The sequence below is a fragment of the Myzus persicae genome, unplaced genomic scaffold (assembly GCF_001856785.1).
Source record: "Myzus persicae strain clone G006 unplaced genomic scaffold, MPER_G0061.0, whole genome shotgun sequence".
NCBI classification, from domain to species: Eukaryota; Metazoa; Arthropoda; class Insecta; order Hemiptera; family Aphididae; genus Myzus; species Myzus persicae.
Window position 1 is genome coordinate 798,275 of NW_019104266.1, and position 26,659 is coordinate 824,933.

The 26,659-nt window shown below is 28.1% G+C and overlaps 1 protein-coding gene and 3 long non-coding RNA genes across 8 annotated transcripts; 2 read left to right on the forward strand and 2 right to left on the reverse strand.

Annotated features, from left to right (window-relative positions):
- Nucleotides 1-1,391: 1,391 nt before the first annotated feature.
- LOC111040702 lies at nucleotides 1,392-7,247 on the forward strand. The gene is made up of 3 exons (XR_002605230.1): nucleotides 1,392-1,673; nucleotides 3,135-3,421; nucleotides 7,087-7,247. It is a non-coding gene; the product is annotated as an uncharacterized LOC111040702 (long non-coding RNA).
- LOC111040703 lies at nucleotides 5,139-6,601 on the reverse strand. The gene is made up of 2 exons (XR_002605231.1): nucleotides 5,824-6,601; nucleotides 5,139-5,654 (listed from the first exon to the last, which is right to left on the reverse strand). It is a non-coding gene; the product is annotated as an uncharacterized LOC111040703 (long non-coding RNA).
- LOC111040700 (transcriptional activator Myb) lies at nucleotides 6,703-26,398 on the reverse strand. 5 transcript variants are annotated; one of them, XM_022324713.1, is made up of 16 exons: nucleotides 19,528-19,791; nucleotides 17,527-17,689; nucleotides 17,261-17,410; nucleotides 16,963-17,195; nucleotides 15,372-15,585; nucleotides 15,053-15,306; nucleotides 14,851-14,990; nucleotides 14,664-14,785; nucleotides 13,225-13,305; nucleotides 12,156-12,437; nucleotides 11,966-12,088; nucleotides 11,755-11,892; nucleotides 10,386-10,484; nucleotides 10,196-10,203; nucleotides 7,103-7,246; nucleotides 6,944-7,026 (listed from the first exon to the last, which is right to left on the reverse strand). In XM_022324713.1, exons 1-16 carry the CDS (start codon nucleotides 19,617-19,619, stop codon nucleotides 7,017-7,019), a joined length of 2,253 nt encoding a protein of 750 aa, XP_022180405.1. In that variant the 5' UTR covers nucleotides 19,620-19,791; the 3' UTR covers nucleotides 6,944-7,016. The 5 variants fall into 5 exon arrangements, with proteins under 5 accessions (XP_022180404.1, XP_022180402.1, XP_022180401.1 ...); XM_022324712.1 differs by lacking the exons at nucleotides 10,196-10,203; nucleotides 19,528-19,791 and adding an exon at nucleotides 25,910-26,398 and having other exon boundaries at nucleotides 6,703-7,026; XM_022324710.1 differs by lacking the exon at nucleotides 10,196-10,203 and having other exon boundaries at nucleotides 6,703-7,026; nucleotides 15,414-15,585; nucleotides 19,528-19,789.
- LOC111040704 lies at nucleotides 7,253-10,055 on the forward strand. Its single transcript, XR_002605232.1, has 2 exons — nucleotides 7,253-8,331; nucleotides 8,417-10,055. It is a non-coding gene; the product is annotated as an uncharacterized LOC111040704 (long non-coding RNA).
- Nucleotides 26,399-26,659: the final 261 nt, after the last annotated feature.

A 26,659-nucleotide genomic window follows, 5' to 3' on the forward strand; every position in this document is an offset into this window, starting at 1 on the left:
TTAAAAAAAACTGTAGTTTATAAAAAAGAATTTTTATATTTATTAATTATTTTGATATTATTATTTTTAAATTGTGATTATAATATAATTACTATTACAAAATCAATAAACTTAAGTGTATCATTTATAAATCAATTATAATGTATAATTTTAAGATATTTTGTATACATCATTAGTAGTAATGTATTTTAGAAATTATAAAATATTATGTGTTTCTTTAGAAACACTAATACCCCGGGTAGTTGAAACGTATTTTTAAATCAAAAAAAATTAAAAATTAATAAACTTTAGATATTAAAATACAAATTATTTTTCCGACTGTCGCCGTCTACTACTTATACTTAATAATAAATAAGTTTTATATGATTCTAATGAAATATGCACAGCGCAATGCTATACACCAACTATAAAATATCAGACACACAATATACGCTGCAGCCTGCAGTACAGTAAAGTTAGTTGTGAAGACCATATGATGGGCGTAAACATAATTCATTTACGGGGTATGCACTATGCATACAAAAATACCGGATGAGTATTTAGGAAATTTCAACCCATGGGCAACAAAAAAATCAGCCAATTATACAAAAATAAATAAATTAGTGACTCTGAAATTGTTTAGATTATATTATCATCATATTAATAGACGCGATTAGTCCGATTAGATCACTCGATGTTTAAATGTTTAATACATTTAAGAGCGTTTATGCTAACTTATAATAATAATGACAAGTTTATAAATTATGGTAACAAATCACAATATACCAAAATAAAATAATTATGGTAGGTAATGTCATGGATTTAATGGAGTTATGTGAGGAAACAATACATTTTTTTTAGTCAGGCGCAATGACAGGAAAATACAAAATTTATGTTACATAATAAATCAGAAAATTCAACAATTTCAAATGTAAATAAATTTCTCTAAAGATATTTTGAAAATTATATCTTTCTAGAATATGCTAATTAACAACTTCACTTTAAAGATAAAAAACAACAAAATATGTGTCTCTCAAAATATACCGTATTCGATGTGATCATACATTCATACCTGGTTAATTCTACATGATATTAGCGTACTAGATAAGAAATGTCATTGTGACGTAGCCTAACGTCTTGTCGACAAGATACAATATTGTATACACAGAAGATAATATATCTTACCTATTACCCCGCTCAACCATAATACAATGTATGTCACTGTACGAGTAAAGAACTATTTTCGTTTTCTATACACTCATTGCTTGTCTATTATATAGTAAGGTCATATCGTCGGTAAATGGCTATTACTTATTAGTTACTTATTAACTACTTATTACATATTATCAATAATAATTTTATCAATACCTATCGACATAAATAATATAAATATAGGTATTTCCCAAGCATGATATCGAATTTAATCAAATTATAGCTAACGTTTATCGCTGTAATAGAGTAATGCAATTTCTCAATAAGACGACGATGTCACAAATTCACAACTCACAGTCCCCTCTCAACATATGTGTAAACGACACGTCGTCCCGATGGCAACAACAATTTCAACCAAATTGAAACCAAAACTCGTCAAAGATGATTTTTGACTGTACGTCAACATTACGATTAAATCTGAATTATATATGTTGGAAATGTTCAATGAGGAGAAAATATCTACAAATTATATGATGGCACCGGTGAGTGATATACTGATATATACATATTTTATTATTATTTTGAAAACTATATAACCAGCGTATTATTAAACAAAAATAAATAACGAATTACGATTTTTTTTAAATCAATTTATTATACCTACATGTGGTTTTTATATGTATTAAATAAACGATTTGTCCCTGTAAATAAAAAAAAAATGTTCCGCGTTACGCATTTTAAACAATGGAACGTACAAAGTGACCGTTTACTGTTTATTAATCATTCTCTACCTATCTTATTCTCTTTTCTATGTGAGCGACTGCTTGTTAGCTGTTATATTTTAGCTGGCAAGCTTACATTACATACGATACCTACTTTACTCATGCCAAAAACCAATAACCATCAAGATGAATTCAAAAATCAAAACACTTTAACTTCTAAACTGTGGCCGATCAAAAAATTCTAATTTCACCATCGTTTTTCTTGTATAAATACGCGAGTATGTACTAAAAAAAAAGATTTCTTCTGGTGACAGGTGTAGTCATTAATCATTATGTTCCAAAGTTCATTCTTAAGTATTTAATTTTTATAAGCAGGTTAGCATTTGCAAGAAAAAAATGCTTGTCATATAATACACGGATAGGCAAAATGGATAATAATCATTAAAAAATAAAATCATATTTAAATAATATGAATGTCTTCGAATTATCACAACTCGGTACATTTCAAATAGATGGGTTTAAATTATTTTTCACTAATAATACATTTTTTCTTTGACTACAGTCTACAAGCATATTAGTAGACGGTGGCGTATTTTCAACTTTTTCTTGAGGGGGGGTCCACCAATTCTTTTAATTCTAATAGGTTTTAATATAAGAAAAAAGTTTTTTATTTATTGTTATACTTAACGTATTTGTGTAAACATCATCTACATAGTGCTAAAATATGATATCAAATTAAAATTTCAATATCCTGAGTTATTTTTATTTTTGGGGGGGGGAGTTCTGGGAGGTTCCAGTTCTTTCCCCCTCCCCCACTCTTGTAAATACACCACTGGTAAGTGGTAGTAGACATTTAAAACCTTATTTTACAAGTCTATAATTACCTGATATTTATCATTAATTTCACTGTTCATGATATTTAATATTTTAATATTTCATTAAACTATTTACGGATAACTGAGGAGTCACGAAGGCCATTTCCACGGGTATGAATTCACATTAACATGGAGAATTTATCAGGTTCTTAGTACCCTAACTTAACTTACATGAAACTTTAAACAGTTTAAACACTGATTAGATAAGGCTTTGCAGTTAGAATTTCATTTCGACATGATTTTACAAAATATATCTGGCCATATTTTTATAGGTTTTTTCTTTACTTTTAAATTATAAACCGATTATATTGCACATACTATGTACCAGGGTTTTAATAAATTAAATGCGGGATGGGGACTTCCGGTTTATAGTTAATTGATAAATGTGATTTGGTGTTTTTGATAGGAATTTCAATCGTGTGGACTGCGAAGATGCAGTCGAAAAAATATAGATTCGTGGGGACCATTACTAGCAATGCGTCTAAAAAAATTCAACATCTGGGCGTGACTGTGTGAGGATGCTCACGTTAAAGACTTGAAGACTGAAGAAACATCAGAAAAAATCAAAAAAATTCATTTTTTTCGGATATTTAGGTTTTGGTTGAAGGATGTAATTGCGATTTGCGAGTCTTGTAGCGTGTGGAGGAAAATATAATTTTGCACTGATTCATCAAAAACACAAACAATATGGAGGTACCTACTTGGTTTTTGATTATTTTTTTTAAAATATAAAACGGGTTTTTCGCGAGTCTTATTAGTAATTAGACATTTATAGTTACTACCTACTTGTAGATAACCGTGGTATCTAGTACCTACTAATCATAGTCTCGGTATACCATGCGCTATGTGCCTATGTAGAGAAGTATATCTTCCCTACATCGTGTAATTGATCTGCGATAATAATTCACTATTGTTCATTAATCATTATTCATTACTCATTATAGTCATTACTCATTAGTCATTACTTGCATAACCAGTCAACAAAACGTTTGTATTTTTATTTCTTTTTTTACATAATATAAAAACCCTAGTTATCTTATTTACTTTTTGTTTTCTAAAACTCCGCATAATATAATATAACATATTATATTGGCAGGTATTAAGCAATAACTAATAATTAATAATAGTCATTGCTGAAATCCAGAGGTAGGCAACCTTTTTGATGACAAGAACCAAACAATAATAATTATAAGCGTTTCCAATTTGAACACACCTTATCTTATTTTAAACAAAAATGTAAAGTAATTTAAAATTTAGTTTATTTAAGTTCATAATTGTTAGGTCAATTAAGTGTAACAAAGTATCTTCATTCTTCAAACAAACGTTTTAATTCGCAGTTTCTGAGTTTTCAATCCATAGTATCTAAATCTGCGATTTTTATGCAATTTATAAATTTAGAGGGTAGCAGTTTTCTAACCTGACCTGCGATAATCGATCTCCCCCAGTAGCGTTAAGAATGTTCCATGCGGAGGGATATCAAAATAAATATTAAATACAGACTTGTGTCTTTTTATCAATTTTTTTTTTTATAATATTAAATTAAAATTCCTTGGCTTCTTGGTAAGTTCATCAATGACCTCTTGCTTAAAAAGTTTTAGTAGTCGATTTCCTTTAGTTTTTATCCATTTTGGTTTTTGGATTAGAAGAATATATAATTCTAACAATAAATTACGATTTACTGCGAAGTGTGCATAGAAAAAAGATTAAAGCTGTTCAAAATACAGAGCAATAATGTGTACTGGGTAGTGTTTAGCGTGTAACCGCGAAAACCAATGCAGATACTGTGTGACAGCACAAGTTCGTAGTATTCACTATTCGTTCATACCAATATTATTGTTAATCTTGAAGTTTTTACTATTATGTAGATTATATTTTTGGAATTGCGGTTTTACCAATCATAGAAGTATTTACTATCTCATGTATCTGTATATGTAGCATGTAGGTTCTGTAATTACTTTTCAGTATAGTGTAAAGGACTTGTAGCTCTAAAAAATCACCAATTATACACTTAAATATACAAAATATGCATTTTAAAGTGATTATTTTTAACAAAAATCAAGAATTTTTCTGTAGGTACCTCTTATTTTAATAAATACATTTTGTTTAAATTTTAAGTACTGCTTACAAGTTACAATAAGTATTTAATCATTTGGGTAATTTTATGGGTTTTAAGATACTTCTCATAACTATAACTATAGTCTATAACCCGTCAATCAATCTAATAAGCAACTCTCGATACGTGTTTCTAGGAAAAACATGCGACTGGGAAAAGTCAATAATCATGTTATTGTTAATAGTATGATGAACATTTAAAATAATTTTAAATTCGCAAATGCAGTCTTCTGCCCTACTAATTAGATACAATGTATGACAGGACACCCCGTATTTATAAATATCAATAAGATAAAGATGAAAATGAAAAAACCATTTATTTTTAAATTATGCTTATTGCTTACCGAGTAACAAACTAATTATATACTAATACAAGATACAACTATGACATAACTTGGTTTCATTTTGTATTTTTGTAATAATTTATGAATTTGAAATTTTAATTTAAAATATTTGTTGATAAAAGTCTTATAGGGCTTATAGGGGGCTCTCCCCATACCCCCGGTACCTAAGTAGCATACAAAAATACACTTTAAATTTGTACTTATGGATTTTAATCTCGATATTTTCGTGTACTTAGAAAAGTCAGATCTATAAACTAATAAAGATTATTTAATTAATCATATTAATTTCAATAGTTACTATAAACATTTTACAAAAACTAAAAACACTTACAAATTTAAACAGTCAAAGTAATTTCTGTGTCCGAACTATAACGGCGTGCTATTTTCCTCTAACTTTTCGACATACACATGGCCGTCACTGCCTTACTAGATAGCCCTGCCATTCACAGATTTTGTTTTTTTATTCTGACCTATAATAAATTTAAAGGTAATATTATTATTTAGGGCAAGTAGGGTATCTCGGAGGCTTTTATTGACATTTATGTTTTTTATCAAGGAGCAAATTATGACCATAACTTTACTTAAAAATAATAGGTAGGTCAATAGGATATTCTGAAGTGCCCTACATAATAAACTTACCTTTAAATCGTATCCTGGTCCATGGGTTATTCACTCTAATTTAAAAAATATTAAATAAGAGTAAAATTTCCAAAATTGCCTGTAGACGGAGACACATGCGGGTGTGGAGCCCTCTTAAGGCACCTAGATATATATTATACTCGCTGTTAAAAAATTGGTTTAACTTTTTTTGAAAATCTTCTCTCACTGGGAAAGAAAAAAGGTACTTTACTTTGTTCTTATTGCACTTAATAAGAAGTAAACTAGGTTTCATTATTTTTCGAGTAATATGATTTTAGACATTATTTGTAGCCTAGATTTTTTTCTGAATTAAATTTCAACACATTATATCTATATGATAGTGCTACTTTAAATATAGTATGTTATCTTCACAGTTCTACACCAATAATTTGATACTCTGATCTAATTATAATTTTAAAAAAAAGTTTAATGGAACCATTAGAGGTTTATTCCAATCTAATAATTTACAAACAAAAAAATTATAGTCTAAAATCACTATATTGTATATTTTTTTTCAAAACAATTTAATTTACATCTGGTACAAAATCAAACCATTTATAATACAAATGCATGATATAAAATCACACATAAAATTAATCATAATGTTAATGGTAGTGCTGATAAGCAAAAAATTAAGAAATCAATGTCAAATGTGCACGTCATACAACTAGCCTAGGTATATACAAAAAAAAAATACGGTAAAATCAATTACTTGTTAAGTAATTTGTAAAAAAAAAATTCTAAATAATATACATTGATACACAATTACATAAAACACATGAATGAAATATTACTAATAAATTGCATTTGGTCACTATATAATTTAAAAATTAAATTACAAAATGGAAAAACTAAAATAAAAAAGAAGAATCAATAAGAATAATAACAAAATGAAAAACCAACAGAAATGAGACAACACAAAATAGTTATAAAAGAAAAACTCACTAAAATAATTTAAAATTATCAAATTAAAATGTTGCAATTATAATAGAGCTGGTTTACAAAATTGATGTACTTTCAAAAATACAATAGGGAAAAACACAAAATAAGTATCTAGAATGATAATTGCCGTGGTTTAAATCCAGGCGCTTTAGTGCTTAGGTTTTTGTGTGGCGTTTTCATTTGCAAACATTGATAAGCTAAGGCAGTCATTTCTTGTTGGTCGACAGTCTTTCCACACGTAATCTTCCACATCACATCATTCTTCATGTAATACATTATTTTCAACAAAAAATGATTAGAATATTGTTAATAATTTTGCAGGTAAATTGCCAAATACCTTGGATACGAGGCCGGACCATTTTTGTCTGAGTGGACTTCCAATGTGTAGACGCTTGAGGACACTGCTGCCGTCGGATGACTGTGGTAACTGTCTGCGGATAACTGTTGTCTCCGAAACATCTGGTGAGGCAGTAGAGCCATTCTGGTCATCACAAAACAATACATACAGCCACCATTTACTACACCGTCACCGTAATAATAACGAATAGCTACTACTACTTATTATTACTTTTTCATAATAAATAATACTAATAAAGACATTTTTAGTCTAAAGCATTTTCAAAGTATTCTTAAATTGCATATTGATTTACAGTTTAAATATTGTTTAAGAATTAATTGTTAAAAATAAATAATTATTTAAACAGAAAAAAAAAATAATCTGTACATTTAAATTAGTGAGTTTCTTTGGATTGGTTTTAATTGTACACACATAATAAATAATAACTAATGTTCATATTTGATATAACGTGGCATGTATATTATATTCTGATAGTAACAGAAATTGAAGCTACAGTAACAATGGCTTATAATTTATTTTAAAATATATCCAAGACATAAAATATTACACAGTTAATTATGTTAACGTAAATTTCTAAAATTAAAATAACATCAGAAAATGCATTGTTTATTCTGTGGACGTTTGGCATCAAATTGCGTATTTTTTAATTTAAACAAGTGTAATATTAAAACAAAATTTTATGACAGGATGTCTTAAAAATTATTACATTTTGTATTTGTGCCTTATTTGACATGTTAAAAGAACACAGACTGGACTATAAAACTGCTGATAGAAACTTTTGGCGCAAACATTTTTATTGTACGCACCAAATACTAATACAAAAAATCTAACTTCTTTGAAAATGCTATAGGCTAAAATAAAAAAGATTTAGAAGGTTATATTAGTGATGGCCAGTGGGTATTCACTATCACTTCATTATAATTATAAGTATTTCATGAAAAAAACTAGATTCTACATTATCCATATTCAATCAAGATAAAATTTGGTAAGTGTAAAAGTAAATAATACTTATAATATTGTTTGTGTTCATATGTTTATTTTTAATACTTATTAATATTTTAAAGGTAAATCTGTTTTTGTTTGGCTCATCACTATTAAGTAGGATTTCTCAAATTATAAAATGTTTGTTTTGTTTTTAACTACATTATTTAAACTAATACAATTTTTATTTTAGATTTTGAGCAGAAGAAAGAGTCATTAGTAAAATGGTAAAAATATCAAAAAAAAATATTCATTTCATGAGAATTTTTATATTAAGAATATAATAATCCTATTAAAAGGAATTTGTTGTAGGACTACAGCAAGGTTGTCTTGAGAATCAAGCCTAAGCCATATGTATACAACTGCTCAAAACCTTCTGTTATATTGTTTGTATACAAAATCAAAATCATAACAAGTTTAATTTGAGAAATGCTTAATCAAGGCATGCGTAAATAATGGGAAGTATAAAGGTAAATATAATTTTGAATGATTTTTAGACATAATAATTGTTTTTCATTTAAAATGATATAATTTATAATATATTTATAAATTAATATCATATATTGTTAATATTTACCCTTATAACTTAAAAAGACGCCGACACAACCAGTATTTAAGAAGTTTAATGCAAGCATGATATATTGAGGAGAATTAAGATTTTAAACATTAAGTACAATTAATTACTATTACTTGGTTTACATTGGTTTTGCATAACAAGATTATATAGAAGAACGGTTTTACGTGGCACAAACTTACAAGACAGTACAATATTTTCAGCAGATTTACCAAATTGTCTCACTGCATAGCAAATAACTTTACCTCATAGCATTTTTATGTAAATCCTTGCACTAATTTATAGTAAAAAAATGAATCTTCACGAATTAATGATCTTAGTTATCTTTAAAGCTTAAGTTTTTCTCTGTGAACTATAAAGCTTTAGTAAAGCTTCTGCAAATATTGTCTCCGTATGTTTGTTTCACTCAAAACTATTTTCATATAATTGATAGGTGGTATGACGTCCTCTTAAATCCCAATTACAAATAATACAATAATAACAATACATATAACAATCAGATAAAATGCTCTAATTGCACTACTTGTGCTCTATGAATACTATGTGTAATAAAATATAACAAAGTGAACAAATTATACTTAGTACATCACGTCTTATTACCACAAAAACATACATGACAATATACAAACATAAATTACACAAATAACACAAAATATAAAACAGTCAACAAAACCTTTTTCCCACTTGAATTTTCAACAAAATTTGAGAGACCACAATGCATTTAATTCATTAAAATGAAGAAGATAAATTCCTTTTAATATTCTCATAAAACATAAAATATATAGGTGACTAATATGTGGCTTCTTTAAAGTCTTAGCTTCCTCTGAAATCATTTTTTATATGAATATTTCATTAGCATTTTTTAATCATAATTCTGCAGGACACCCACTGATTTTTTGAAAACCTAGCACTTATGTATAAGTTTAATTTGAAATTTTTAAAATTAATAATATAGTAATTAAGTATAGATAAGTGTTAAAACTGATATTTTTCATAAGTGATAAATCAAGTATCAAACAATAATTAATAAGAATAAAAGCCTTTTATTGCTACCAGTTTGGTTTTTAGCACTGTTGTAGATAACTGTGGTCTTAGTATGCAATACACTATCCTAAATTTGATATGTAGAAAAAAATAGATTATATTTTAAAACAATTTACTATTCGATTCAATGGTAAATATATCTTACTCCCATTCACTTGCAGTTGTGTACAACTGTAAAATGTTGACCTCTAAACATAACATTACACATATTTGTACACACATTGATACTCATTACTCAGTTAAGAATCTCAACATAACATATTAACTTGCATACACACGAAAGTCCTATTTTAATAACATTTTTACAATGCAAATCATAAAAGTGGTTTTTTTATAGAATTGTACGAGTGATTGAAACTAAGTATTCATTGGTGAGGTGCAAAACTATTGCTTTAATTTTATCCTAATTTATCTAAGGGTGCAATAATTTAAAGAGTAAAAAGAACAACTAGGTTTTTTCATGACCTACTCACCCAAATACCTGAAAAATATTAACAAAACAAAACAAAAAATCTAAATTACGAGAAATAAAAATTAATAAAAAACAATGTCAAATCTAAACACTGGCACACTCAATAAAATATGGCAGGTTTGGTGTATGATATATTCACTCTTCAAACCAAATAAAGTGTGGATGATAAAATAAAAAATATATATTTTTACCTTTGAAGCTGAATATTCTTCGGATGTAAAGATGCTCCTAGTATCATCTACATTTGTTGAATAAACATCTTCGGTATTCGTCTCTCTAATTATTTTAGACTAAAAAATAGAGGTTTTGTAATTACAGTTTATTATTTTTGAAAGTGAAAATTAGAGATGGCCTCTACAACTTTTGAATTCTCAAAGCCCTTAAACTTTCAGAAATTTCAACAGTTTAAAGCTTGGGTTAAAATGAGGTTCAAATAAGAACTTGATCATCTCAAACAGTTTGAATAGTTCAAATTTGAAATAGTACTACAACAAAAGATTAATTTGAAATTGTTTCACAAGTTTATTCAACTAGTATTATATTTTAAAATGTATATAGTTAAATGTTAAAAAGTTTGATTAAGCTTCAGCATTAATTTTGTACAGTTAACAAATTAATTATGTTTGAGCCACAATATTTATTAATAAAATCTCTGTCCAACATGTTTCCACATTTTATCTAGTTTTTTTCTTATTTAATTCTAGCTACAGAAATAAAAAACAAGGTCTACCTAATCAATAATTTTAATCTACATATTTTTAATACATTTTACAATATGCAATAACTATCAAAAGTACCTAGTATTAAAAACGTGTGCATTTCTTTAAAAATCTATTGAAATAACAATTTTCTTGATTAAACTAGTGTTTTCATAATATTTCGTAAAAATAGAATCTTATAAAATGTAATAAAAGTATGAAACTTGTCAGTATATACACTGTTTTTATTAGTAGAAAACAGATAACCTGACATAAATTGTCAGTGGCGCAACTTAAGGGTGCTACAGTTATGTAACCCTCACAGAGGACCACCCAACATAATAAATATTTAATTGTAACATTATAATATCCACATGCTAATATTAAAAAAATATTAAATTTTAATATTTGTACTTATATTTAATTGTTAAACATAACTTTTTGTTTTTGTCATTAAATATATTAAATATTTTTCCCATGTCAACTTCTTTAGCCTAATCTTTTTTGATATTTACTATGAATTATCATACTTAAGATGGTGAAATAATGTTAGTATACCATACGGCTTCGTAGGCATTTTTAAATGTCCACACTGAGGAATAACTATGTTCACATGTTGCTGAACTCACAAGGATAGTTAATGGAACTCATGACAATACTAATATAATACAATGAAAAATATAAACTGATTATTATTTTTTAAAAAATAAAATTAATTTGTTTACACTGGGTAGGCTTATGAAATTATAAAACAAGGAATTTGGAAATGCTTCGGCATCCATTATCACCTTTGTAGTTGCGCCACTGGTTCATTCCCATACAATTTTATTAATAATTAACTAATTATTTAACAAATACTTACAGATGAGTCAATAGGTTGATTCCAAGAAGCTGTTGGAGAAGCCCACACTGGTGCAAGAGATTTCCTCGCTTTTTTCTGAGGTGTAGGTGAAAGAGGTTCTGCATTTTCTTTTCCACATGCAACTGTGTCATTAGTATCCTAAACAATTTATTAATTGTTTTAAAATAAATAATATACAGTAAAATACAAAATAAATATTAAAAATTATTACACAAAACATATTAGAGCTATCAGTTTCATATTGTGAATCAGAAAATTCCGATTCTTTTTTAACTTGATCTTCTTGCTTTATGTAAGCAGTTATATCATCAATTAAAGCTGACGGGGATTGAACCTAGTAATACAAAGTACATTATATTAGTATATTAAATACAAATGGACGATGTCAAACTGTAACTTACTAAATTCTTCACACCCATTTTACGGCCAGCCTCGGCAAGAGCAATTTTAAATGGCGTAGGTGTATGAGGAGTATTAATTCTATGCATTGATTCTGGAGTCTTAACATCATCACGACTCCTTCCAGCAAATTTATAAGTTAAATTTGGTGTAACTAATGTTTCAGATTTTATGGTTTGATCACTAATATCTTCATTAGGTTTACTACTACAACTAGGTAATAGACGCCTGACGGGTGTTGAAGACGAATTAACATCAAATGATAATGATGGACTATTTAAAAACTATAAAATAAAACATAAAAATTGACTGAAGTGTTTAAAATTATAGTTAAGATTAATAAAACAAATTAAAGGCATTAGAAACATACAACAAATTGGCAAAAAAAATGGCAATCATATAATAGTTATACCTCTTATAAAGGTGCAAACATTATAGTAACAATAATTTTAATTATCAATTGATAAACGATAACTATTATGACTGCACTGCCATAAGGAAAACAGTATTATTATAATAATTTAATTTATAATATATTAAATATTTTTATCATTTTTGTTACTATAATATTTAAACACATCATTTAGTATTTACACAAATAAAATAAGTAAAAATGCAAAACCACCAAAAACTATGTGCAGAATAAGAATGAAACAAAATAAAATACACCTTGTAACCTTAAACATACAATTATTATTATTTATAAAAACACTGAATAGTTATTTAATTAAAAGCAAAGCTAAATGACAACAACCTTTTATTTTTAATTGGTAATTGATCAAACTATAGAAATATAATTATCTAAAATCCTGAGAGAAATAAATGAATTTCTAATTATTTAGTCATTAATATTTCATAACACCATGAGATGACTTCAATAATCAAAATTCACCAAAAATATTATAAAAAAAGAAAAATGATTACCATTATAACCATGTATAGTCTAACTACAAAGACTGCTACTGTAAATGCAATAGAGCTAATTGCTTACATGCGTGTACATTAACAGTAGTATTTAATGAAGTATAAAACTATATACGTTGGAGATTAAATCATAACATATTTACATACTTGTGAGGGACTGAACGGTAGTTGTTTTATTGGTGTTCGTTTCTCAGGCGTTCCAGGTATGCTCAAGCCTGACAAAATAGTCTAGACCACAAAGACACACACATCTCAATCTTTTTTTAAGCAAACAATCAAACCCAATTTAAAAAAGTGCCAATTTTGTCTACTTAATATTTACGTAAAACCATTTTATGTAAAAAAAAAAGTAATAGAATTTTATACAACACTTAAACCAATTTATTTAATTTTAAAACACTATTAACAGCCAAATTTGGATAGCTAATAGACGGGAAACTTAATCACTGAGCATAAAGCAAATTGCAAGTCTTCACTACTTTAACAAAAAATATATTTGGTTGAATGTATAGTTTCATAACAAATTAAATGCACAAAGAAAATGTTCTATTGTGATTAAATGAACTGTTATGCAAATATACAGTTTACTTTTTATAAGTAAAGTAAAATTAATTTTAAACCATCTTTAATTAAATAGAACTATTAACTATCATTAATGGCATTTATATTAGCTATGGTTGTCTACTTGGGTCTAATCAGTCAAATGTGAACAAATAATGCTGGTAATAATTGACCAGAATTCAACACATCAAAATGTTGAGTTCAAATCTCAACTTATAACCAGAATAGAAAACCATATATAATATGTAATCACGTTATATAAAAAAGTGTTTTACTGTGTTCCTTTGAATATTTACCTGGATTAAAATGAAAAGTGTCCCACAACCTTTAAATTAAATAATGCACCCTTAAAATGATTTGCTAAGATGTTGGTACACAGTATTTGACAGAATTGGTAGATACATAAAAATTCAGAATATTTTTAAATCAAATATAGAGTATTTAATTAATATAAATGTAGTTACTCAATAATACAAATCAAAAAATAAGTACAGGAAAATTCACTGACGGTTTTTAAAAAATGGTCACATCTATAAAATTAATATTTCATTCATTTAACAAATATTGTAGAATAACGTCATCACGAACTTATTACAAAGTTACACAAGAGACTTTATTTCATTCAATAAGCCATTTGGAACAAATTTTGTACACAGTAAAAAGGTAAACAAAAAATAATGAGTAATGAAAAAAAATAGAGCAAAAACAGCATATCAATACCATGCACTGTTAAATGTGTTTTAAAAAACAATTTATGTATATATTTTATTGTATGTAGTACCTGTGTCAAATACAGTATATTAATGAAAAACCCATACATAAGCACCCATATATTAAAAAGTCAAACCAATTATAATCTTACCTTTGAATAAACAACACATTATTTGTGTCAGTTATTAATTCTCAAACTCAAAAAAAGCTTTTCAAAAATGTAAAACAAAACTAAGTGAAGTACCTACATTGATTTTAATACTCTAACCATACGTAATGTAAACAAAATTAGCTTATTTTTTTTTTTCACTTACACTACATTGTAAATTTAAGCCAATTTCAGGATATTCTGAAAAACTTCTCCGCCGCCGAGTAACCTTATTATTTGGTGAAAATAAATTTGGTTTATTTGGTGAAATAGCATCATATTGATAATCTGCAAGACGTTATTTTAAAATTTGATATCATTAATTTATTTTGTACAATGTAGACATTACTTACAAAGTTCTGGGCAAACATCTTTTTTTGGTGTCTTTGTAGGTGTAACAAGATGAAGTTCTGCATATCCTTCATCGGGAGAACTACCTACAACACTATTACTAGTTTGTTGAGTTTCAACAAAACCTCCAGTCTCAAATAATCTAAAGAACAGTACATTATTCAAACTATTGAATTCATTTATTTAAAAAAAAATTTTTTATACCTGTATGGTGAATAACATGATGGTGAATTAGTTTGCAAAGGTACTGAAGCTGGTCTTGGTGGAGACTCCAATTTATAATTAATTTTGAACACATCTTTTACTTTAATTTCATTTTTCTTTTGAGGCGTTGACATTAAAGAATTTAAAACTTCTGCAGCTGCAACAACTTCAGCTTTATCCCGGACATCTTGATCAGGATCTGGTTTACACTGAATATCGTCTGGAATATATTTTGGAGGCATCCAACTGTAATACTAAAAAAATTAATAAAAGACAAGTTAATAATTTAACATAAGTAAATGTATAGACTTCAAATTACTTGAGACGGAACATCAATAGTAATGTACTCTGATTGATTAACCTGTGATGTATTAGGATGACTTTTGTTAGATTCTTCTCTGCTTTCCATAGGAGCTCTTATACTTTTTGATTTAGGCTTCAACATGCTCCTACCATATACTTCTCCTTTGTCATCTATTTCATATTTCCTCCGCATAGTTGAATTCCAATGATTTTTTATAGCGTTATCAGTCCTAAATATTTTTAAAATAAAATAATTATTCATCATCATCTGAATCATATACTATTCAGTATGCATACTGCGTATATTTTATGAATGTCATTATACATAATATGCAGTATATAGTAATCAGAATTTAATATTACAACAATGGTAGTTTATTATTATAGTCTATGGGTCTACACCAATATAAGGAAACAATTTTCAGTTTGAATTTTTTTTTTAAATGGAGAATGGAGATGCCTGCAAAGTCAATCTAATCAAGTTTGTAGCTATTTAATTCAATGAAGTACAATAGTAAATCTATGATTTTATATTTGAAATATATTCAAAATTAACATACATGTTATACAAAATATAAATAATTAAAATTAATTAATTATAAGTATACAGTATTCTATTCACGTGGAAGGACCTCCACTGGGAATCTTTTCTGTCTTTTTATCTACGCCATTATTTCTTATAAATTTAACACTTATGCCTATTGTTTAAAATTAAAACACAGATGGCACAATACAGAATTTTGAGAAAAAAATCCACAACATAAATACTCAATTATTATGTCAGTGGTTCTAAATTAAAACGAGGAGACACATGCAGTGACTTAGACATAGTTTTTGACACAAAATTAAAATTGTATTCACACATATATAATCTTCTTGTTGTAAAGTACTAAAAATTATTGGTTTTGTTAAACGAGTTTGTGCTCATTATAAATTAATGACGGCGATTAATTTATTTTTGAATATGTATCTGATTGTGACCTAACCTTACAATTAGTCATTATCATATTTTAGAGCGCCAATAGTGTACATATTAATATTTTACTGGGTATATATCAAAAATTGATTACCTGTTATTTTTTTGCAATTATCCTCACTAGCTGATAAAAAGGTCCAAAGGCCTAAGTAAATTTAGGTTTTCTAGTAAGTTACTCTCAGGTAAAATAGACTCTCCAAATCCTCTTAGTTACATTAATTTCAAAGTCCTTTCTTTTTCATCATGCAATAACTATCCATTCTATGCTCTAATATGTACCACAAAATATGCTGCTAATGAGCCCCTTACAAGAATGATGCTATTTGCCTTTGTACAAACCATCTTTATCTTTTTCATAACTCTATACACATATCTCGGTACTATATAGCGTGCATTTTGTATTTGTTATTAATTTATGATTTAAAACTATATATTATACATGCATATGTAAATATTATTATTGTATCATCAGGCTACCAGCCTATACTATTAAAAAATAAAATAAAAATGTTTTTGTGCACATCAATTCACAATAATTGTTCTACAACCTGTGAGATTCTATAATACATTTATATTATTTGAATTTTATGAATAATCTTAAGCTAATTAAATAATTAACCTATAAACCTACCTTCCTGGTAACAACTTTGCAATTTTAGCCCATTGATTCCCCCATTGACTATGTGCCCTGAATATAATTCTGTCCTCTTCATCTGTCCATGCACTTTTTTTTATATTTGGATTCAAATGATTATGCCATCGTTCACGACACTGTTTACCTATTCGGCCTTTTAAATGTCGTGCTATTAGAGTCCATTTTTTGGGTCCATATTTTTCAACAAGTTCTAATACAGTTTCGTCTTCCTATGAATGCAAAATATTAAAAAAATGTATTCATTTATTTTGTTATTTTACTCAACAAAACATACTTCTTTAGTCCAAGGTCCTTTTACTAAATCAGGATTCACAACTTTGTGCCATCTTTGTTGGCATTGAATATCTGAGCGATCGTTGAAATGCTGGGCGATGAGATCCCATCGTTCTTGATATTCTTCTACAAGTTGCTTTAACCTCATATCCTGTAAAGGAATCAAAATTAACACATATCAACAATTGTATATTACAATTATGAATTTACAACATAATTCATGTATAATATAAAAATAAATATGATTCTATTTTTATTATTACTAACCTCTTCTTTGGTCCAGCGACCCTTATTGACGGAGTGGTTTGATGGTTTATATTCAACCAACCGTCGACCATCTTCACTAGATACGATTGGGATGCCGAGTGGCATCGCATAATCATCTGAATCTTCTCCATCATCCGTTTCGCTATCGTAACCTGATCTGGACCTATACAATTCAAATAAATAAGAAAAATATACATTAATTAAAATAATATGTGCCATATATACATTATGACTAGGTATAACCATTAATAACTGGTGTCATATAGTTAAGAGCCATTGTCTAAGTATACTTAAAGTTTGAAATGGTTGTACATAAAAAAATTAAATTTATAAAAACCTGATAAGATACAAAAATACCTAGTTTATTTCTCAACTCAGTTTATGATCCCGCTCATATCCCATTAATAATACTGTATATGCTAAATATAGTTGTGACATAGAACTTATGAGTAATTTACACTCATAAGTGATAACTAATATGAGTGTTTTTTATAAATATGTATATAATATTATTTTGAACAATTCCCCCCCCCCCTTACAAAATTCTAGATCCATGATGTGCTATTAAAAGCAATAATAAATAATAAATAGCTGCTTTCAAGAAATGGTTAAGATAACAGGTAGGATCATCATACATTTAAAATCTCTCCTCCTCGCTTAGATCAAAAACAATAAATTTAATTAAATATATAATTTTCTGTTAAAAAGAAGTTTTATTTAAGAAATAAAAGGTTTACATATCCAAAACGAAAAGTAACACTTTTATATTCATGTAAATGAGACCAAATCATTATTATGAAGAATATGGGGGGGAGGGGTTACAGACCGTGAATCCTGTTTCCTGGACCCTTCTTAAAGAGTATACAATTCTAAACTAATTAAAGTACCATTCAAAAAGAAAAAATGATATACCAAAAAATAAATATAATATACAATAACAAGGACATAAACATATATATTCTTAATACAATAATTATAAATAAAAACACATTTTAAAGGAAACGAAAAAACTATTTTAACTATTGTAATTCAGTTTTTGAATTTTATTTAGTATAGATTGTTAATGATCTTATTCCATATTATCAAATGATTTGATAACACATAATATTTAGAACTTTTCATACACAATAATTGATAGTTATACAAATTACTATTTTGACTTAATGTTCAACACTAATTTATTCCATACAAAGTTGGTTTTTTTGAATAGGCAAAAACTGTTTTTATTAAAATGTCAACGAATTGAAATTGAAAGCAACTCTACATAATATTAGACTAATTGTTTTAAAAAAATATTAAAAACCGTTAATACTAACTCAATTTTGTTTATTGGATTACTTGATAATAAACAAATTAAAACTACAAATAGGTAATATTAAAACTGATATAATGTATAACACTACGATTCAAAGTATAGTTATAATGATTTTTTACTTGTCTAAATTTATTTTAAAATATTCACCAAAGTACACGTTTTGTTAAAAATAAAAAATACCGAAATAAGCAAAAAAAAAAAATCAATATTATTTTAAATTGTTCAATACTACCTATATAGGCAAAAAAACGAAAAAATGGTCTTTATAATTATTAAAGTCCTTAATCAGCAAATAACGAATAAGTATTTAAATATGATTAACCATTAACAAAAATGAAAATGCGTACAAATCTGACCCTAAGACTTCGACTTAATACCTATATATTATTACTGTTTTTAATTGTTACCAAATAATGATGGAGATATTTGATAGGTATAAGAAATTTGTATTATAAGATAAATAATTTATGATAAATAATTTATTTAATTTATGAGACTAAATAATTAAGAATTTAATATTAAGAAAATAATAGAACTCTTGAATAAAAAAAAATACAAAATAAAAACGAACACCTAATATAGGTTTACAATAGATTCATTTATTCGACTTCAGATAATCTATTCCTACTAAGTATCATTAAAAAGTAATTTTTACAAAAAAATGCATTAAACATTTAAAGACTTACTCATCGTTCTGTTGTACTAAATTCATTCGTTTATTAAAAATGTTTTGATATTCTTGACCACCACTCACGCAGCTATAAGGACGTTTAGACATGGAGACATTCAATGAGACTATCTACTCTTTAAAATAAACTTGGAAATCTATAAAAGTTCGAAATAATGAACAAAGCAGCAAATATATGTCGTATTATAAAAAAATGTACGTGCGTAAAGAACTACGCCACACTATAATACCACACTACTATGGCTATATGGCGGGAGAACAGAGGCCAGGTGGTACAAGACAGCTGGGGCATTGGTTAGGGGATCAACTAAGCAGCAATACAACCCCTCCCATTCGCATTACGGACATGAATACTTGATATACATGTAGAAAAAAAGAGGAAGCTGATTTCCTAACAAGAGAAGAAAGGGGCTCAACCAAAAAATATATTAAGTGATGCAACATCGAATAATAAATTAAAGAACTAGTCACTAGAAAACACTTGCATTTTAGTCAGGTCTCGAACACCTTTAATATGGTTGCAATATTGTTATTAGCAAAGCAAACACAAGGAAACACATTGCCGCTTATTTGTGCAACAAAATATTCCCGAAACTATCTATTATTTATGCACATTATTTCACACGCAATTTAGTCCATCTTAACCAAACAAAAATACAATATTATGTTCCGTGAACATTTAAACTTCGATTTATTATTTAATATAAATTACTACCCATTTCTAATAAATGTATGTAATACAATATATATAATTATACTTAAAAATGATCAATTTTACATAAAACCATAATTTTTATTACGAATTTTTACGTTTTATATTTGCTAATAAAGCAGTTTTAGTACATAATTTGTATAATTGAAGTTATATATTAGTAGACTTTCCGAAAAAATATTAAAATATTGTGTTTCTATAAAAGTGTAAGTACTTGTTTTTCAATAAAACGTATTTCTTAATTGTTCAATTTCGAACTTACTGGTACTTTCTAGATATAATATTATAAGTACAACAATACCGTGGCAAACACGACTATGGCACTCGCGTGGATTTTTATTTTTCCGGGGTTTTTACTTGGGTACTTTTCCGCGATTCAATATTATAAGGAAATATAAGTCCATGCAAGTGCCATACGACTGTACCTATTACTTTATATTTTTAAAATATTTCGTTGATTATAATTCGAAAAAGCATAATACAATAATACAATAGTACATAATATAACTAACAAATCATAAATAATAATAATAACTAATGGCCTAGTAGCTGATGTTACTAAGATAGATAAGAAAAATAAAATAGTAGGTTCATTGGTGGTATCCATTCCCCTTGAATTAAACTTGAGCAACATATTATAGATACTAACGCCTAATTTGTATAAATGTAGTATATACCTAAGACTGGTGTTTTTTTTACTGTAGATTTTATATTATATCATTAACTATCTAATGGCTCAATATAAAACAATTTATAATTATAAATGATAACTTTTAACATAATACATTGTGTATACATGTTGTTCATATTTATATTATAATTTTTTTCTATTACGTTATTTTGGCCTTTTTTCCGTTAGATTTTTTTTCCCGCCTGCCCCTAAATCTAGAATATTGATTTTATGCAACCTGATTAATAACTGTATAAGTATTCATCTTAAAAGTTAGAAAATAGATAACTTAGAAACTGATAATAATGAAAAAATAGCATTTACTACAAAATTTAATTATATTTTATGCAAGTTGTCGGAAGTTTAAGTGCAGTGAAACTATTGAAACCATCAAAAAATTGTGGTTTTAAAGTAACCAGACATGATTTCTATCAATAGATATATGAAAGTGATTATACCTCGCAAAAAACTTTTGGGCCACGAAATAATTAATATATTTGATAATATGCAGAAACCTACCATTAAAAAATATATATTATAGGACACAACAATTCTCAGCTTTTACTAAAACACATTTGTGATCGCAGACAAATTTTTGATAGGACTAATAATTTATATATTATGTTATCGTCAATGTCAGCAATCGGTCACTCTCAGTAATGGCTTTCATTATGATAACAGCCTATACAACAGCTAAATCGGTTAGACAATGTAGACACTGCGTATTTATTTATTATATTTATAAGAAGATATTGCTTAAATGACCAAAGAACCACTAAAATCGACAAAATCTTGTCGTGGTTCATAATAACTTCTGAACGATTTTTTGATTTTGCTGTAACTCAAAAACGAGTCATTGAAATACTTGAAATTTTCATCAAATGTTTATATTAGCGTTATCTATTTATGATTAAATTTTCAAAATATTTCGAATTTTTTTAAGCTAATTATAGACGATTGAAATTTTTGATTTTTTAATTTTTTTTTCTTAAAATACCGATAAAAAAAAATTTGGCTATCCAAAAAAAAGTTAAACTTATTGTAGTAAAAAAAAAAATCAAAAATCGTTAGTCACAATTTTAGTTTATAAGCATTTAAAGTTCAAATATTTATGAAATAAATCAAAACCGCGAAAATTTGCAAGGAATTTTTAAGTTTACAATTCATAAAATTTTTGTGATTTATACTTAATGTTCAAAAATCTAATACAAGATTATCCATAAGTTTTCCTTTAATTAACTGTAAAAAAAAATTCCAGCGTCAATATAGAAAAAAAATTATGAGCGTATGAAATTTAATTTTTTACGAAATCGCGTAAAATAACGATAATATATTACAATTGAAATATAGGTAATAATATAATACAATATAATGTTTCATTTAGAAAACAGAAGCTTATAATGTTAATTTATAGTATTAATAGTTAACTTGTAAAAAATTACTAAAAAATAATAAAGTTTAATTAATAAGTATAATTCATCATAATATAGTGTGTCAGAAAATCGGGTGTCGGCGAGTTGATTTGTCGGCCAATCGGTTCGTCACGGTACTAATAGTGTATTTTGCCGGGGCCCAACTTACCGATTTAATTTTGTACACAAATGATCGTAGACCCAATTTACCTAGCCCCGGCCGATTAGAGATGGCTGTATACTTGTATACTACGACATGGCGGTGCGGAATTTTCGTGTAAATAACTTTCCTGATATCGCCTAGTCATTAGCTACATTGTCCGTTTTTCCAACATTCAAGGTAACATGCCTATGACAACCCTGGATTTAAAATGTGAATCGGAAACTGTTCTTATTTGATAATTTATACGTCCTTATTAAGTTAGTTAAAAGTTGTCGTAGTAAATTTGTAGTACAAAATGCTAAAAAAATCTTGAACATCATTTTAAATACTTATGCCTAAGGATAATGTCAACGGCCAACGCACTAATATTTTCCCTCCATAACCAAAACTATGTTGGCTTTTTTAGAATAATTCAATTATTATGCAAATAATAAGGAAGGGTGTATATTACAATTTAAAAATATGATGATGTCCTCTTAAATGGGTTTTGTTCACTACCAGCTTACAACAATGCTCCGGCTCCACCAATACTTCAAAAACCTTTTTTCCCTTTTTTGCTGACTGGAAGGACCGCTCGCACATTACTTATCCTCAATACTTAAATTAACTAATGATTTTATAAAGGTTAACCTATTGAAATGTATTTAATTTATAAGAATCCATTTTAAGTTTAACTAAATAAGGATTGTTCTCAGTTCTCGAATTGAATATACCTAGCTAATTTAATGGTTTTATTTTTATTTAATATTTTAACTTTGACATACAGTTATTTTTAGCAATTAGATATTGAATTTTTTTTTTATTTTTTTTTAAAGATATATACAATCTGTACCCTGGGGCACAACAAGAATATTGGCTAAATTATAGTAACATTGAAAATAGTTTGATTAGAAGAAGCCACCAAGTAGTGCCACTTCCTAATGTTTTTTTTTTTGTCTACATTATTTGTTTAGTTTAGTTGTTTAGGAGATCTCTATACCATTTCCTATTTAAACGTCGTAGAGTATTACCAGAGATTACATTGGATGATAATTTATGAATATTGAATTTAAATTTAAAATTGTTATTGCTATATAGGTAGGTATAATGGTACAACATTTTAGTAACAATTATCATTCTAATATACTATACTATTTTTTTTCATATTAAAAACCAAAATTCAAGGTAAAACAACAGCAGTCATATCAATTTTGAGTGAGTTTAATATTGAAAACATTTTATTCTATCTTCTTAAATACTATATCAGGTATATACCTGATCTCTACCTAGGCATATCTTTCTATGAAAATAAACCCAGATAAACTAATCAAATTTAAAAATGATATGTTGATTAAAATATAAAATAAACAACTCAAAAAATACTTCTATAATTCAACGATCAATATTATTATTATTCGGTAAAAAAATTAATTCGATTAAAATATTACCTTAAGTAAAAATAAAATGAAAGTAATGATTGGTTTTAATTCAAGTAGGCATAAAATAATGTATAATAGGAAGCATATTTATATTTTCACTTTCTTAAGAGAACGCTACATAAGCATGAGTTGTCTCCGTTTTACAATTGCATAACATAGCAAATTGTATGTTCTGAAAAATCAATTTAACTCTGTTATGTTTAATATAAGAATAAATTCACCTATTATCAAATTTAAAAGAATATAATCTATACTCTGTCTTAAAAGAAAATAATCAGTTGGCTGACCGATTTACATCAATGACACGCTTCTCCACCAAATTCACTGTTAGCTTGATCACGTGGGGGGCTTGACACACCAATCCCATCATTCACGATGCACAAAAAGTGATTATTCTTTTGTGAAACAGAGTATAGTGAATCTCATAGATTTTCTTTTATAGTGTACTATATTTTACTTTTTTATTTTACTATTTTGTACTTTTATATTGTTAATTGATTCAGACAACACTTGCAGGTGTAGTGTCCTCTTAAGAGTAATGTTTGATAACACAGTATAATAGAATAATTCAAACTCAGAAAGTTTTGATGTAATTGTTATATACAATTTACTATAATACTGCCTAATATACCTACATAACAACCTAGATTATAGGCCCTAGAATGATTGAATAGAACTCTTTTTAGATAACATAGCAACAATAAGTCTATACATCCAAGACATTTATTTATGCACTCAGTATAAGTATAATTGTGGGTATAACATACAATAATCAAACTTCACAGTCATCGATTGTACCTATTTAAACAACTCATTACATTCTGTTTATGTTATGAAAAAAATGTTCTAAGATAATTTTAACAATAATGAATATTTGTCATGCATACCAACATTTACTATACGTTAACACTATATAGTATATACTATACTCTAAACTACCTAAATTATATTGAAATAATAAAAATAGTAATTATTGAAATTGATCAATGAATCTAGTCTTGACAGAATATATCCAAACACTATGGTGATAAAATAGATTACACAGAGGCACAGAATATTTTAATTCATAAGTTTGTATAGTACTTATATGGGTAATAAATGCATGTCTGTCATAACCAAAATGGACTATACTACATTATACATTGAGAAAAATAACATAACAACATGTGGGTAATTGGCAAATGTGTAATCATTTCATAAGATTAACTAAGTAGTAGATTTTATTATCAGACTGCCAAGCAATAATTTATTAAATCACAAGACGAGTATCTATCATGGCACAGTTTTAGTACCGCAATTTAATGTAATGTGCATATTCCTGACTCAAAATTCAATCAATAAAGGTAGATAGTAGATACAAAAACTTTTAAATCGGTTCGCCAGATAGTGATCCATAAAAAAAATCTCCAACTGATAACAAAATAAGCAATTGCCAATAAAATTTAGTATATTATATAGGATTAAAATATATTACAATATTTTTTTTTCTTGTGCAAATGGCATGGGCTCAGGTCCCCGTCATCACCCTTCCCCCCACATACCACAAAAACCTCATTGACATCATTCATGCCTCATTGCTTCAAAATCCCAAATACCAATCTAGGTGTTCCCGTATGGACTGGCCACCATTCGCAATAGGTCACATCGTCAAATTCGTCGGCCCAAAGATCGCGAAAAGTGCACGTTTTCCTGGTTTGCGCTAGGCAAATTTGAAATGCGCAACCGACAACGGACCAAGGTCACGGGAAATTCAAAATTAAGCATGCTGGGTGACACGTCTCCCGGAACTAAAGTAACGACTACCTACCGGGTGTCTGACACCAAGGCAACGGCGGGGGCGGAAAACGTGTACAAATCCGTCGTCAACGTTGTTTAGTGCGGACGACGGCGAGAAAAAGCGATACGACGAATATTGAATGTTGTGTAAATAAACGTGCAAATAGATAAAAAAAAAACAAAAAAAAAATGATACGCAGGTAAGTATGTAACTGGCGTGCGGTCTCACCTATTCATTTATCGACCAATAGTGGAGACAATGACCGTTATGACGACGTAACGGCCGACGATCGTCGTTCCGTTTGATTTTGAATGGCTAACTGCTGAACGCTTCCGGCCGTCCTCCCGATGTCTAGGCGAACGGACATAGCATAATATCCTAACGGACGTTTCGTACTTTCGTAGCGATGGTCACTGCCACCGTCGTCTGGTCACGTCGCGTACTGCGGGCGGAATTATTGTGAATCGTCGTAGTCGTCGTCGCCGTCGTCGTATGACTTTACGTGACTGGGACTCGGTCGAGCGACGGCGTATTCAAAAAAATGCAAAAGCCGTAAGGGCTAAGGAGTAACGAAAATATTGTAATTTTGTTATTATTTTTCTTGTTTTCGTTATTCTGTTTTTGTCCTACTGTTGTCTGTACGAACTGCTGACCGTATACGCTAGATGCTGCTAGCTGCTGCTGTCCAACGACGGTTGGTATCGGTCGGCACGGACTACGGGGTAACAGCGCTCGCCGATTGGTCGGCGGCAGTCACTGGAGATTGTGTTCGCCGTTCGGGACGTTTTCGTAACCACGATGTTCTGGTTCCGGTTGTGCAGTGTAGCCACTCGTCGACCACTCCAAATTCCCCGGGCGGATGAACTCCCTGGGGTCACCATTTGGAAAATAGTTGTTATTGTTGTTGTTGTTATGTTGTCACTTGTCGTCACTCGTCCGTTGAGCCATTTTACAAAGGGCGATGTGGTGACTGGTGAG